Raw genomic sequence first — 16,321 nt, 5'->3', positions numbered from 1 at the left:
TCCCCCCGATGCTAAAATACTTAAATTAAATGTTTAAATGCTTAAATGCATATAATTAATATTACACTCTTACTAATACTCTATTAACTCTTCGATATACCTAAACTGTTAAAATATGCAATGACAGTCGCTCACGCGCTCAATAAGCGCAACGAGAGAATCAATCGGCATTTCGGAAAAGCGGCAACAATAAACTTTGATATATGCGAGTATTGACTTTATTGTCTTTTTGGAGAGGGATTTTATAGTTAATAACATTTTCATATAAATTACCTACGTAGTACATTTTATGAAAAGTGCGATAATTTTCCAGTGAACATCTCCCGCGGAAATTCCGCGGAGAGATGAGTGACGAAGACACAGCTGAGCCATAAATTCTGTGTGTTCATTTCGGTGGAAACCCTAACATGTGCCTAATTAAGTGCAGCCTTATCTCCTTTGGACATTCGGTTTCATTTCGTGTGATTCTTAAAATTAATGCTCATTCGGTGCGTTGCAATTGCGAGATGTTTCATTATTCTGCTCGGCTTTCGTTATACGTCACGTTGAAGAAATATGAACGGCATTACGAAATATACTGTCGAATTAGCTTGTCTCAAATGTTACCATTATCCACAATCGAAGATACTGATTGTGGATAATGATAACATTTGAGACAAGCTAATTGACAAGAATGAAATTGAATTTATGTACAATAAATAAAATCGACTATATTTAAGTATGCGATATGCGGCAATCTAAACTTTACATATTTACTTTATCTGTGCATAGGAGAATGGAATTTATATTTATATTTATATGTGTCATCAAGATATTATCTCTTTTATATTTTAAATCTGAATATTAGATGTTTCTTAAGTACTGTTTAATATTTTAGGAATTTTGATATCATTTTCTAAAGAGAAGTTCATTTGAACATATCTCAAAAGTCTCGTTTCAGGGGGATACAAGAGTTAACAGGTTAAAAATTCTATAAAATTATATATTATATAATTTATACCATATACATTACGCATTTAACTGTGTAATTAAATTACATTTAATCATGACTATCTATTATAATTAGATATATGCTTTTTAATAATGTCTTTATAACTGCACCTTCGTGCGCGGGCGAGAATTAATGGAGTTGCACCGCGAGACGTACGCGCAAACTACGTAATATTTCCTTACATCACTCAAGAAGCCGCAAGACAGCCCCGAGACAAACGATACGTCTTTTCACGACCGTCGGCGGTCGCGTTGCTGCAGAGCATTACCATCGCAATCAGCTGGAACGGACGAATACGACTGCGGATCCCGAGTGGAGCGCGTCGCGCCGAAGAAAAGTCGCAGGCAGGCAAAATAAAAACAAAAGGAAGAGAGAGAGAGAGAGAGAGAAGAGAGGTGAAGGAAAAAATACATCTACCGTGCGGTCGTATATTTGCGTGTAAATGGATTGTTTTAATAACACTGAAAGCCGCGACGCGCATCGAGGCGTCGCCATCAGTGTAAAACGGTTTCGCGCGAACAAGCGCGAATGCGAGGAGCGCGAGGGCGTAATGCCGTTTTGTTGCCCTCCGGGCCGCGTCCTCCGTGCCCATGCCGGGAGGCAACCAAATGGCCATCTCATTGACGAGGCGCTCGCTCGCGAAATAGCGCATCTTCGCGCGCTCAAGGAAGCCGCCATTAATCTTTGGTAATTAATGAGTCGCAATTTTCTTGCGCGACTCTCTCTCCCGGCGAGCCTCTAACAGATGCACAAGCTGCATCGTGGCTGGAAACAATCGTGGATGTACTTCTTTCTCATCCTACGTATGCACACGTATTCGTGAAACTTCTCACAAGAGACGTGTGTGTGTGTCAACTTTACTCTTTCGATGAAACTCAGTACCTTTGTGGAAAAAAATCTCAGATTTTTTTCTCTCGGTAAATAAAGACCGCGTTATTAAAAGAGCTAAGTAATACGAGAAAGACTCGGTTCCGCAGTTGAAGATAACTAGAATTCACATAGATGTATATATATATCTTTATAGAAATAGCTTCACAAGTAGATAGAATGATAAAGAGTATATATATATAAGTAATTTAAGATATAAAGAAAAATGTACGCGATTGTACAATAGCTTCTCTCGAGCGATCGCGAGTAGAGAGGAAAGGTGAGAGGAAAATGGAGATATCAGGAAAAGTAGGGTTGCGGAGGCCGCGAATGCATATATAGATATAACGCTTTGCGAGTTTCAGAAACTGCCCCGCTTCCCGAAATGGTTCGGCGGCTTTACCATGGTTTAATGGCGGCCCGAGAGTCCCATGTACGGTCCGCTTTGCAATATCGCGTGTTCAGCTGTGATAATTAAGTGTTACGGTTCTTGGTTCGTTATCCACTTAGTCGCCGCAATTACACGCTGGATTACGCCGCACATTCGGTAAGCAAAGTAGCAATTTGTTCCAAAGCGCCGGCAATCCGGATGAAGTATGACACTGTGCGGCCGCGTGACCCGATTAAAGACGGTTATTACATCTAAGAGTCGTTATTTCTCTTTCCAATGATAATATTCACGAGGACACATGTATTTCTGTGATGAAATTAATAATGGGCGCTCCGATTTCTGCCGAGAAAATTAATAATGGGTCGCCGCGAATCGCGACAATAAATTAAGCAAATATATGCAAATTTATTGAGGCTGATAAATTTGTAACGTTAACTAACGGAGATAAACTTCTATATAACTTTTTTATAGTAGAGAGTAAAGAAATTATTATTTTTAAATAAAAATCAACTCTGTAACTATATTTTGTAACATGTCATGTATTAACTGTTTTTGATGGAATATTAAGTACGGACGTGGATCGATAATGAATGCAAGAGAAGTATATTACAGAAGAATATTTTCTATTTAATGTATACAGATCGAAGATATAAAATATTTGATAGACAATAGACAGCTTTAACGATTACTGTATAATATTCAAGAATAGAGATTAGCCGCCTTCCCCTGGTTACTTTCTCCCTTTCTCTCCCTTTCACTTTCTCTATCTTTTCTTCTCTTTTGAACAACGAGATTATCAACTATTTATAATAGTTCTTTTTTTTTAGCGGCTTATAAACATGTACAACATTAAAATCTTGATTGAATCAAAGACAATAGCGAGACTTTACGTGCGTACGTATTGTACGTGTGGACGCACGCGTATGGCTAAAGTTGCAACTTTTTTTGTGGTATTTGCGGATACTGCTACTCCCTTCTTTGATTCAATCCTCGAGTGACTTTTTGATTCTGTCCGAACAAGATTAGCGATAATACAGTCGTGATAACATTACTTACACTGCATGTCAAAATAGTATCGAGAGAGTGGCGATCGTTGCTGTTGGGCAAAAATGACTTTCGCTACACACTTTTGTTACATCTCATCTAAAGCTCCACATATAATCTGCTTTCAGCTACGTAAAATATATAGAGAGACTTATGTACAGTGTATTTAAACAAACATCTATCTTCTCGTTTTAAACACAGTTGCGATTATTAGCGTAATCTAGAAGTCTATACATCTGCGAAAGTCAAAGTCTTGCCCAACAGTCATCGCCGCGCACTTAAGTCTCTGCATTAGTATGGTTGATACTTAGTTAACATTTACTCACAACCAGCTGATGATTTGTGATCGATTAGCTTTCCGCTTTAATTTAGTCGAAGGAACATCATTGCACACTTACGGATACACGGTCGACACGCAACTCCATCCTTGTACGCTCGCCCTTGCATAGCCACTCACACGCGATAATAGTAATATTTCGTATATTAAACATGTATTAACGGTTAATTGCTAGTGACAAACAAATCAAGCGTTTGTATATGTACAAAGATTTTGAACTCTTAACGTGAGGAGAATCGGAAATGTATACGTATTCGCAAAGTCACGCGCGAAAAAGTAAAGAAGCTAAATTTTAGCTAGAAATATAGATGTCCAAAGTACTGGTAGAGGTAAAGGCTCGAATATCTTTTCAAACCTTTTGTTTGAAAGTTCTAAAGAACCGTAGACTTTTTTTTCGAAATTCTAAGTGATTACTATTTCTTGTTTGAAAGATCGAACACAAATTTCCGAAATATTTCTCTATGCTGTTGCGTATCCTTTTAGAAAAAAATGTCTATTTGTCGTTTAATATCTGCTTCTCATCGAGTTAACGAGAAAAGTGTGAAAGTCCGCGAAGTAGAATCCCACGGATATCAAGACATTCAAAAAGTTACGGCCGGAGATACGCATTGCGAAAAGTCGAAGGAGGGGATCTAAAGCCCTACTTGCACTCTCTTTCAACTATATGCTCCTCGCGCGTCTACTTCGAGTGCTACCCAAAAAAATAGAACGGAGAATGTGCACGAAACTTTTTACTCTTGCGCGCGTACGCTATTTCCCTACTAAAAATTCTTTCCTATCGCGAATCTCTCTAACCTTTTGTACGCACTTAACCCGTATAACTGGAAATGGACCAAAAAGATTCCGCCGTATGTGAACGTAATACAAATAATGTATATCGATCTCAACGTTTATATTTATAAATATGTGTGATTTTTAAAATTTGCTTAGAAATGTCTTCTAAAAATGAACTGATTGGAATGGATTTTAAATTAATTGCTGAATATTAAATATCTAAATATTTCTTGAGAAAAAGAATTGCAACTTGAAATTATTTCTTTCATTAATTTACTCCACTTTGCGTCTGCACCTCCGTTAATTTGTGCATAATAAAGAAACAGTTAAAGATTTTTACAAGTCTTGCTCTCTTCTGTCTTACGCTTACGTTTACCGATAAGTAATTCTTTTACTTTTTTTTTGTTTGGTCTTGCGGGAGAATAGATCCTTATCGTGTTTAAAAGATACTGTGAAATATGTTAATAGCATTGTAAATACTGTCGCAATTGACAAAGTCGGATTAATTCTACGTCGTAGTCGCGAGATATAATTTTAATCGGAGAAGTCAACAGAGACAATACTCTCTCTATAGTGCCGCATCGCCATTAAGAAATGAGGTAACTTTGGTTAAGACGGTACTTTACAGCACCCGCAACTAGCAATTATATCATAGTTTCCAACGACGATTACATTCACAGGAAATCGAAAGACTTTAAATCGTGATTAGAATAGCGATGAGTGCTTCCTGCGCATTATTTCAATGCTTAAATCGACTAATATTATATGTATGTCCAGATTAATATTTATATTATACAAAATCTGCGATTGGTACCGAGTTGATAATTTTGAAGTAATTCAAAAGTGTCGTCTTTAAAATTCTCGTGCAGGGTAATTCAAAGGTCGAAATTATTATTTTTAACATCGAGTTCAGACCGTATCTTTAGTCATTAGTGTTATTTTTGCAATCATGTATATATATATATATATCAGACGCATATATCAATTTCATATTTTTCGACGATGACCTTATTAAATGTGAATTAAGCTACTGCTTTTGTTGCATTATAAATTGTGGTGTAAAACTGAACTCGTTTGAAGAATTCAACGTTCTCCAGCGATTAATTAATAAAAATTCGTAATTAAATTTGTACCTGCACGAGACTCAAATAGACTCATGAAATTCTCTTGGACAATTGTGAGCGCCAATCTTGTCACTTTTCCACACGCTATATCGCTAAGCCGTTGTCCTATGATTATTATCGATAGCTTAAGAATACTTAAGTTGTCAATAAGAAGAGCATCACGTTGCTTTTTTAACACGATAAAATGGCACAAGATTATACTAAATAGGTACTGGTATCTTCTTTTTCTCCATACTGATTGCGCGGAGGTCTTAAAACCCCATACGTCCGTCTTTGATTGGATACAATCAAACGGCGTGTCTTACTTATACGTATGCGATAATGCGATGTTACATTTTGGCGTGGCGTTAATAGTAACCGCGTCAATCGATAATCATCATCCTTCGTATAAAGTGAGATCTATCAACAACGATAATGGCTGCCTAGCGCAATGCATGTTCAATACGTAACTAGAGTTATGTACAAGGAAGTGTATATGACACATATCGATGTCTATATATAGCGCTCACGTGAGATTATTAACGGCGTGCCGCGAGTAAACACGAGTACATGTTATAGTTACGTGCGTATAAGTGCGCCAATAATAAAGATCGCAACTTCTTTTTTTTTTTCTGAACGAGATATTTAGAACGTTTCAAGGTACACTTGGAGCTTGATCGCCGAAACAGGGCACCGGGATCATTTATGGTTCCGATTGGAAACGCGAATTTTCGGCTAGCAAAGTTCGGAATCGGCTTACCGTCCACTATATATTTATTTATGCGACGAAACAAACAATATTTATTATTACATAATAATTTTCGCGTTCGATTTTCTCAATCTTCTTTGTTCGCAAAATATCAGAGGCTTTTTTATGTTCGATTTTTCGAATCTAAATACGCATGGTAGAATAACTGAAACACGAAATTGTGCCAATCAAAAGCCTTTCCAAATCGAAAAAAATCACTACTCTTTATTCCGTCGCAACGGCAATAAGCCGATCGCAAATCTAGACTAGAAAGCTCGCACTTTCGATCGGAATTGTAAAAATAGGTACCCAGAATAGCAACTTCGTTGGCACTTTGACAGAAAAGACCGACGTAGGAAAGACATTTGTTGTGCCGCTGCACAATAACGATTAATAATCTTAATTGAACGATAGCAATTATGAAATTTGATAATTAAACTAGCTAAATAATTTCTGCATGTAACATCACATAAAAGTTTTTCTGTGATAACATAGATACTTATTAAATACTTATGACTAGCATTTCGCTTTAAATAAAATATAAACGCGAAGTAAAATAACTCTCTAAAAAATAATAGATAGTATCTTATTTACCAAATGACCGATCAGATTACATCTGAAGGATGATCAAGAATTATAATTAGAATTCGTAAAGACGCTAGCCAATCGTAATATATTCAATTTTTTTTGTACACTCTAGAAAATATTCTTCCAAGTTATATGACAGAGCTGCCTGATTTTAACGTCACGTAAAAGAACATACGGGGATGAACGAGAGAGAGAGAGAGAAAGAGAGAGAAACGTGAACGTCTAGACAGCTCTGCTATACGACGTGTTCTACGTTACACGTTGAGACTCTGAATTACACAAACTTTTTGTTTTTGACATTTTAAGATCGATTGCATCGACGTCAACTACTGTTCTATTCATATAATTAATTGAGTATTCTTTTTTTTAACACTGCCATAGACTGAACCATAATGTAAGAGACATTGCTAATTAGGACTGATCTCATAAGGGTTGTCGATGCAATCGACTCTCGCTCATCGCGCGATCTTCCTTCAAATTGGCACAAGGTTTTGATAAGAAGTGGGCAACCTCTTGAAATGGCCAGTAGTATTATTTTTCCAAAGATGTCTCGCGGATTATGACAATTCTTAGTAAGATTAAAAAATATTACGTAGAAATTTAATTAAAAATTTCATTAAATAAAATGAAAAGGGCTTTGTGCCTTGTTCTGGCTCCGTTTTTTTGTTTCATTTTATTTATTGATTTCTAATTATTTGAGCCTTCTAAAATTAAAAATTTCATGTTTCACGTTTATATTAAGTATTCATTTAACTTTTTTTTCGTGACACCAAAAACAAAGTTAGTTTATACCGTGTGTTAAAACTAGATGTTTAATAACGAGTATCGATTTTTTGGTAAATTCTTTTTATTTCACTGAACTGTGGTATTATTACTTCCTCTATTATTTTTCTATTATTTTCAATTTAATTTTGCCATTTTGCAGTAATGAAAAGAGACGTTGCCCACTTTCGATTTAGATCATTCGCGACGAAAAAATGATAAAGTCGAAGAAGAATTAGTATTAAAATCACAGGGAAAACTGCGATACGCGGTCGGTATAAACTCGTAGAAATAGAAATCGCATAAATTTTAATATTTCAAACGCAGTCGTGTCCAGTCATATGCTGAAAAGAGCAATTATTTCAAAGTATCAAGTATTTTCAAGTGAATTTGGCTAAATTTATATAAACGTGCTTTGAAACATGTACAGTTACGCGAAATAATAGTACAAAAATCTGTACAACTATAAATTATAAAAGAATTTTATAATTTGACTTTTTTTCACTAAATAAAAGCAATTTAAACGCGATTTTACGATCAAACGAGATCAACCGTCGAAAATTATCGCATGCGGTATCTAAAATTTATAGCCGCTTGAGCGAACAGGAATATTTGGATCCTAAAGAGCGTTAATAATTAATGATTGTGACAGTGATATGCTCCGTCTAATTTCTAAAATTATCCGTAAAAGATCAATCGCGAATTCTATTTCTCCTCCTTTCCTTTCTTTCTATTGTCTTTGAACTTTCAATGGTGAGTATCTTTTTTTTCTCACTGGACGCTTCGTAGTTATCAAAAGAACCTACACAATATTCTAAAATAATTCTCACGATCATGACGTTTAACATTACTGCCCAATATGGACACGTTCAATATCGTGTCCATTAAAACACCAATGGATTCTGCGATTTACACGGTTAATCCATCCTCTACACCTAACAGGCAAAAATCTCGAGAGATTTTTATCCAAAGTCGGTCGCATTAGTCAATTTAATTTAACGCAAAAACATTTTAAGTAACCGATCAATCGTACGAATTAAGAAGTAATCTTTTTTTTTTATGTTCTATTATTCGCCTACGGTTGATACAATAGTATCGCATATTGAAAGATCAGAGGACAGCGTGCAAACCATAAACGATACTTTTCGAAGACACAAGGTATACATATGTAATCTGCGAATCACCCGGAGATTATAGTCGAATCGACTTTTAACGATAGCTATATAATTCGATAGGAGTAACGATAGCTCGATATTTACAATTAATTAAATTGGTCGCACGTCGTCTTCGAGGAGCGCAGACTTTGCGAGAGGAGAACATGAATATCAAGTTTTATATCAATTGCCGTATCATGCTTCTTTTTTCTGTATGTGTTTGGAGAGTAAACCCTGATTGATCGGAATGCCTATACGCGCTGTTCTAATGTTTCAATTCGCGTGGCACGACCTTACACGAGACACTTTCTCTAATTTTAAGGGATACAAACGCGAGTAGCGCCTCTTTGCCTCGTCGCCTTTTCGAAAGGCGGTGGCACACTTCGAGGGGAAAAAAAACCTTCTTTCTCCACGTATTTGATTTAGAAACGCGCGATCTGCACGCCATGGTTTCCACATTTGAGCTCGAAAAGATCGTGTGCACTTTGCATGGCGGGAACGTTAAGTTTGTAGAGATGCAGAGGCGCATCCGAAAGTCTCTTAATAAACGTAAAGCTAAAAATAGACGGGTGTATATATATATAATATATGTATATAAATTTTTCGCTTGAGATCCCGCCTCTTTTTTCTTTCTTTGCAGTGCGTGTGCCAACGGAATCCCAGTTCCAAACTGTCTGGTCATGTCTTGCTATTGGTATAAATGTTGAATAAAAATATAGAGGCGGGCAAGAGAGACATATTGATCTGGAATTATGTTAAGTATAGTTGATATGTATACCCTTTTGTATAAGATTTATGTCTCGCTTGGCAAACAAAGAAAACTTGTATATATATATATATATAGTTTTGCATGTTTGGAATTAATAAATATTATTTTGAGTCAGAACTAGAATCGAAAATTCAAGACATGTTAACAAAACAAATTGTTTAACGAAAATGAGATATTACGATACTTTTATGCTATTTTAGAAAATAATGGTTCAAGGTTTTCAGCTGTTTGACAAGCGAGTTTCTTTGCTTTGATACTCGCAGCAATAATTAGAACAAACGGAAAACAGCGATATCGTTATGCTATTGATTGTCAGAATATAATTTCCCATCACCCCTTTCGCTTCTCATCGATTCTCTCAAACGTACTTGTTTGAACTGCTCATACGCCTCGCATAATAATACTGGCTCGATTGAGCTTAGCTAAACTAAAATCAATGACGGTTCTTTGTTATCTTCACCGGAGATCAGCCGGTGTTAACGACAGCCTTTATCTTGTAAAAAATTCGGGTATTCCGTGAAATATGGATCACTTATCTGGCAGATCAAACTGACCACATTTCTGAATGAGATTATTACTTTATCAACGACACGGAGAGATTAAGCATAATCATGTTATTACGAGAGAGTCTTTCTACATTCATTATTAATTAATATTTTGTATTCTTATCTTCATCAGATTTTATGTACAGAGTCACGCTTGATCTGGAATCTATACACGTTACTATTAAATGCTCTTGTTAAAATCTGCGATTTTCTTTGTCAGTTCTTTTCAAACTTTGGATAGAAATAGGACATTTATCATCTTAAAATTTAAAGTAGAAATAAAATTAACTGCAGTAATAATGGAAGAGAAGATAATTGAAAGACAACCCCGATAGCAAGTTCTAATTACACGAAAGTTTCTTTCAAATCCAATTAATTTCGCTATAATTTTCTGCTATACTGTTATACCTAATAATAACGATAAATTTTCTTTCGCGAATTAGAGGCCGATTCTGTGCGACGATGAGATCATTGTTGAGCTTATTTATATAACTCTTGCGCAAATATGTCGCGATAGATAAAACTGAAACAACAACAGAAGTTAACGGACGTTACGTTACAAGCGAAGGTGGACAGAAATGGACGGGGCTGATGGCACGACGAGTCACATTCGCGATCGTCGTCGATCGGCCGGTCGCAACAAATGGTTTATCTTTTCGAACCTAGACTTCTCTTTTTCATCCATTTTTTTCATCTAGTGAAATGAAGGTAGAGTTGAGTTGCTTCACACAGAATTTCGGGACGAAATGAACTTATTTTGTGGACACGTGGCTGACCGAAGGGGGTAGATCTACTATTAAGGTAGAACTACTCAACCTGGATGTTCTGGGTTCGAGGTCCAAGGACATGCGATACAAATCCTTCTCGTTCAGCAGGAGCGACGTGTCCAGTAGATAATTGGTTACCTTAGTGACTAGTTCGATCTTATAGGGAGTTTGCTGAAAATGCCGTATCTCGCGAATTACGTGAGAAATCTGAAAAGACATGTAATATCTTCTTGTAATTTTGTTCATTAATGTGTGTGAATAGCAAATAGTAGACGTAAAATAATTAATAAACGGTACATGCATCATTGGTTTTGGATAAATCATTCTTCAATTCTTCAATATTTATTACCAAATAGATAATAAAATAAAGAATTTGATATAGAAGAGTACTTTAAATATAATTCTTAAATAATTTGTGAAGAAGTATCGCTCACCATTCGCATTTTCGAGAAATTTAAAAGACCCTCGGTAACGTTTGGAGTACCCTCTTCAATAAACGAGAGATCGGTGAGGTAAAGACCTAAATAAGGGATACAGGGTGGATCGCATCGGTGCAGGGCGTCTCGCAAATTTCTAAAGCGCCCGTCAGATGAGACGATATGCTGTAGCCTTTCTATCGTTTGTTTTGTCTGGAAATTAATGATAATCATTGTGCATAATTTGCGAATGCGTATTAATTATAATACCATATTATATTACGTTGTTTAACATAAAAATCCATTGACTAAATAGACTTTACATTAATATCATAAATATCTTTTTAAACACAATCAACACAATAAATTCCTTTTAAGGGCTAAAAGTCCTAACAATATATTTCATTTTAATTGCAATAAAACTTCTTCAACATGTCGCATTTCGTAGTTATAATATGCGAAAGTACACTAAAATAGTCCTTTTTGCAACTTAAACTGCAAATTTCTCAAAATTGTGGCGTGTGTGTGATAGTATAATTTGAATTATATTTAATCTAAAAATTATTGCCCTCGTTCTTGCGTTCCAAAAAAAATATGTTTTGTTAAACAGTGTTAGTTGCAAAAATGGATTTCAGTGGAGAGTTGCAAAAATTGATTTTTGCTGTCAATATAGCATTCACTATTTTACACAAATCTATTGTCGAGCCAAATGAATTATGTGCAAAATTGAATTTATAAATTATTCAGGAAATTTTTGATCAGCGTACCGTTTTGGAAACTTTATCCCAAGTTTTCTTCAGCCTGTACACGCTGCTGTTTGTGAACGCCGCGCAAATCTGCAGCACGCCGTTGTAATTATGCAGAACCCTATTGATGTCAGCGACCGCGGCCCATTTCTCGATAGCGGCAACTCTGGCCGACATGTTGGAGCGACGAATAATCTCGGAAACAACCAGTTGCGACACTTCGTTGAATCTCTTCGTCATAAGAAGAATATGGGGCGCGCGGGTTGCCTTATCCGTTTTCATCCATGCTTGTCCAAGAAACTCTCTGCAAGATAAATTCCTACGTACTCAAACAGCACAACGATATGATTTAGCAATCCGTTACTTACTCGCTGGCGATAGAGACGAATATATGGTGGTCCAGATACGTCATCTGCTCCGCGATCTCGAGTGCAGATAATGTCTCGATGCTTTCCTTACTTGGAATCTGAAGAGAATTCATTATCGAACATTAGCCCGGGTAAATTTTATGAAATTATTATTATTATTAATGATCGTTTTGTTTCCTACACAGTAAAAAACATTTTGTATTTGTGTTAAAATTTTCCTGTGTAGAAAGTTTTGTGTTAAATTTCTGACACAGTTGTATGTTAATTTAACATATCGTTGTTGTGTTACTTAACTTTTCTATGTTAAATTAATATTAACCATTTTTAAGAGTTAAAATAACACAATTTATATGTAAGTGCATGAATTCTTGGTGATATATTTTATATGTTATGTTAAAGTGAACAGATAAATTGTGTTATCTTCCTTTTTATAACAGTTACTATGTGTTAAATTGACATAATTCTTATGTTATTCATCATAAAAAGATCGAGATACTTCTCTCAAATGTTAAAAATAACATCTTATCTTAATTACATTTAACATTATAGAGATGTCAATTTAACATAAACTTTGATTTCTAATAGCGTTTAAATGTTAAATTTTTATGTTAATTTTTTACATATTATGTTTGTTATTTTTTTATTGTACATATTTGCTTTATGTTAAATTAACACAAAAATTTGAGTGGATAAATTGGGACATGTGAAATGTGTTAAATTTAACACAAAATTTTTTACTGTGTATAGTTTTTTAGATGAAATATAATCCCAAATGATTCTATCACGTTACAATTTTGAGAAATTTGCAGTTAAAGTTGCAAAAAGGACTATTTTAGTATACTTTCGCATATTATAACTATGTAACATGTTGGAGAAGTTTTATTCCAATTAAAATGGAGTATATTGTTTAAAAAGATATTTATGATTAATAAAGTCCAAGTTGCGACTTATAAGCGATTTAAGGGTCTGCTAAATATTTTTTAATTATGCAAATTTAATCGTAAATTTCTTAAAATTGTGACGTGATAGAACAATTTGATAAACAAGATCATATTTAATGCCCCAAAAAACTACCAGAGACGATTATCTTCGTTCGTGTATTTTTTTTGTTAAACAATATAATATGATATCAAGAGACACGGTAGTGTCTCGCGCCAAGTATACGCGCGGAGCGAGGCGCACCGTGACTCATTTACGCGAACGCACGAGTTGCGAGTACTCGAGATTTTGAGATTCTAATTAACACGCATCCAGATTATGCACAACGATTATCATGAATAATATTAATAATAATTTAATAAAATTATATATCAAATTAAATTCGCGCGCGTGTAAAAATGACACCAAAGAACTATTCTCCATCAATGTTAGTATAAAATGGAACAATGTGGTTGCGCACAATTCTTTATTTCTATTATTAATCAATATTGAATGAGTAGATTATTGTTAGATATTACTTACTGATGGGGGAGTTAGCAATTTCTTCAAATCGACCTTGTTGCTCTCGGTTTCTTCCTTGGTAATCAATCGCAGAAGTTGAGTGGCTGCCTTGTGTTCAGCCGGCAACAGATTGGGACTGTAATTGATATCCTCCAAGAACTCGATGGTCATGCTCTTCAATTTCTGATCCATCTCGAAGTCCTGGGCGTGCTTGGACACCCAGTGCCTCAGAACGTTCAGCACCCTCATCGTTGCGGCGGTCGACATCACGGACTCCTTCCGCCTATTCCTATCCCGGCCGCGATTGTCGTTCCCGGAGGACGGCCCTATGTCCGGTGGATTGCTCGAGGCGGAAGTCGCGATGGCAAACGCGGTCGCCGCCGTAGACGTGCTGCTCCTGAATTCAGGACTGATTTTAGTAACGACGAATATCGGCGACCATGTTCGTAAAAATAAAAATCAGAGTCTTTTTAGTCGTCGAATCCTCGACCTTTCTTCATCTCTTTCTGATCTACGCGTTCGCTCTACGTTCTACGTTGAATTAGGCGAATCTCTATCGTTTTAACCTGGCGATCAGGTCATTCGCGTTGTATTTTAAAGCATGCTACAGTACTGTGCTGAAGGAACGGCACGAGGAAAGATCCGGTGATTGTCTATTTTTCTATTTTTTTTTTTTGTAAATAATACTTGACTATATTATATCATGTAATAAGCATCGTGAGTAACTTAAGCAAATAGAAGTTAATGTGCATCTCGATTTTGCAAAAGAAGTTTTAAGATATCGATAAGTCAGCGGTGTAGGTACTGTTTATTTGCTGTTTTTATATTATTGTGTCGCTACAAAGTCAACAAAGTATATTATTTGGAGTAAGGATTGTAACTGACATAGTTTCAGTGAGTTCAAGTTTCGACGCTACAAATATAAAATAATCTATCTAACGTATCTAACGTTAGATTGTGCTGAAGAAACGGTAAGAGAAAAGATTTAATAAATATTATTTTTTCTATTTTTATTCTTTTAATAATACTTGACTATATTTATGTCATGTAATAAGCTGATGTAACAAATGGAAATATATCTCAATAGCATCGAGATTCGAATTCACCAGAATTATTGCCGATTTCAATCGTTCTTTGGAATATCCAGCGCTATAAAAGCACGCAGTGGCACAAGGCGGCTATCGGGTAAAAACTATTTCTATTTCGTTTGGTCCATTCTCTCGTTTACTATGGTGCATTCTCTAAATGATGAAGAAATAGACTGAGTGAAATTGAATCGTGTGTAAGCGAGTAAACGGCGCAGTTAATAGCAAGGGGAAAGAGACGCGTTTAAGGATTACATTACGATTAAAATTATCGGAAATCGATAACTATAAGTTTCGACCAAGCCAGGGATTTGTATAATAACAGAGCAGAGCACAAGACACGCAAGACACATTTCAGGCTTTGTTTCTAACGATGCCGCAAGCAGGAGGATCGCAGCCATGCTACACGCAATAAGTGGATAATGACGCTTTTCAAAATGAGTCCACTTACCAGATAGGTTCAGGTCCAATGCTATGAATGACACAAAACAATACATAAAAACACGGTTGAATAGAATCGGCAGCAGGAGTATCTTTCTGATCTAAGGATTCTCACTTTAGTTCGATTTTGACGACGGTGATAAAGATATAATTTAAATCAAACAAAAATGGAGCAACAGTTTTGAATTGGGTGATTTTTGGATTATAATTATTATAGAATTTTATTTATCGATTATAAAGAAACTAAAGATATTGAGATATTTACAAATTAATTAAAAAGAATACATTGTATTAAAATAAGTTGTAAATTATTTATAAAACAGTTTTCATGATACAGGCATAAAAAATTTAACGTGTTTACAATATATTTACAATTCTTTCGAATATTAATAGGCACAACTCAAGTATAACCAGAAATGTTGCATTATATCGGGTTTTGAAAAAATGAATTTTTGCACAAAGCGGGGGAAATTATATGTTAACTCTAAATTATCTACTATCTTACGGACTAAACTATCAGAAAACACGCCGAATAGTCTATAAGACATTATCCTTTCTCTTTAATATATTCTCCAATTTCTCCCTCTAAGAATGATTTTAATTATAACTCTGATAAATGAAACATGATATCGAGAAGAAGCTCTCATGCGTTAGAAGGCGGAGATTGCCATTAACGGCACTCAACATTCAGCAAGAACGAAATAGAAATAATTTTTATCGATACGAATGCCTTCGAAAGTTTCAGAGACACGATAAAATGCAGGTAACACGTAAAATAAAGGCTATATTAAAACGAACCTTCGATGACTCTGCCGAAAGCTGGTTATTACCACACCGGCCTTACTGGAAACCTGTGGGTCATGCTGATAGCCGCTTTGCTGCGAGGAGCACTCGTCATGCATCGACCGTCTGCTCACCCGATAATTCTACAAATCCATCGCGAAATTAAAAACATTCATTAAACCGCACACAAACAATTGTGATT

General features: G+C 35.5%; 1 protein-coding gene across 3 annotated transcripts in view; it reads right to left on the bottom strand.

Annotated features, from left to right (window-relative positions):
- Positions 1-2,851: 2,851 nt before the first annotated feature.
- LOC139780379 (ras-specific guanine nucleotide-releasing factor 2) overlaps positions 2,852-16,321 on the bottom strand; it is a 60,360-nt gene continuing 46,890 nt past the window's right edge. For 2 of the 3 annotated variants that reach the window (XM_071718998.1, XM_071718999.1), the window contains exons 20-26: positions 16,135-16,262; positions 15,347-15,367; positions 13,832-14,207; positions 12,371-12,468; positions 12,024-12,306; positions 11,275-11,469; positions 2,852-11,047 (exon numbers count right to left, since the gene is read on the bottom strand). In XM_071718998.1, coding sequence (XP_071575099.1) covers positions 10,826-11,047; positions 11,275-11,469; positions 12,024-12,306; positions 12,371-12,468; positions 13,832-14,207; positions 15,347-15,367; positions 16,135-16,262 — 1,323 coding nt within the window. In that variant the 3' untranslated portion in view covers positions 2,852-10,825. The remainder of the gene's footprint in view (positions 11,048-11,274; positions 11,470-12,023; positions 12,307-12,370; positions 12,469-13,831; positions 14,208-15,346; positions 15,368-16,134; positions 16,263-16,321) is intronic. The other variant, XM_071719000.1, reaches the window with a different exon arrangement.

Source organism: Temnothorax nylanderi, unplaced genomic scaffold (genome assembly GCF_030848795.1).
Source record: "Temnothorax nylanderi isolate EJ_2023f unplaced genomic scaffold, tnyl_v1.0 TNYL_tig0274_pilon, whole genome shotgun sequence".
Lineage (NCBI taxonomy): Eukaryota > Metazoa > Arthropoda > Insecta > Hymenoptera > Formicidae > Temnothorax > Temnothorax nylanderi.
The sequence above is the reverse complement of the archived record's forward strand: the minus strand, read 5'-3'. Positions and strand labels throughout refer to the sequence as shown.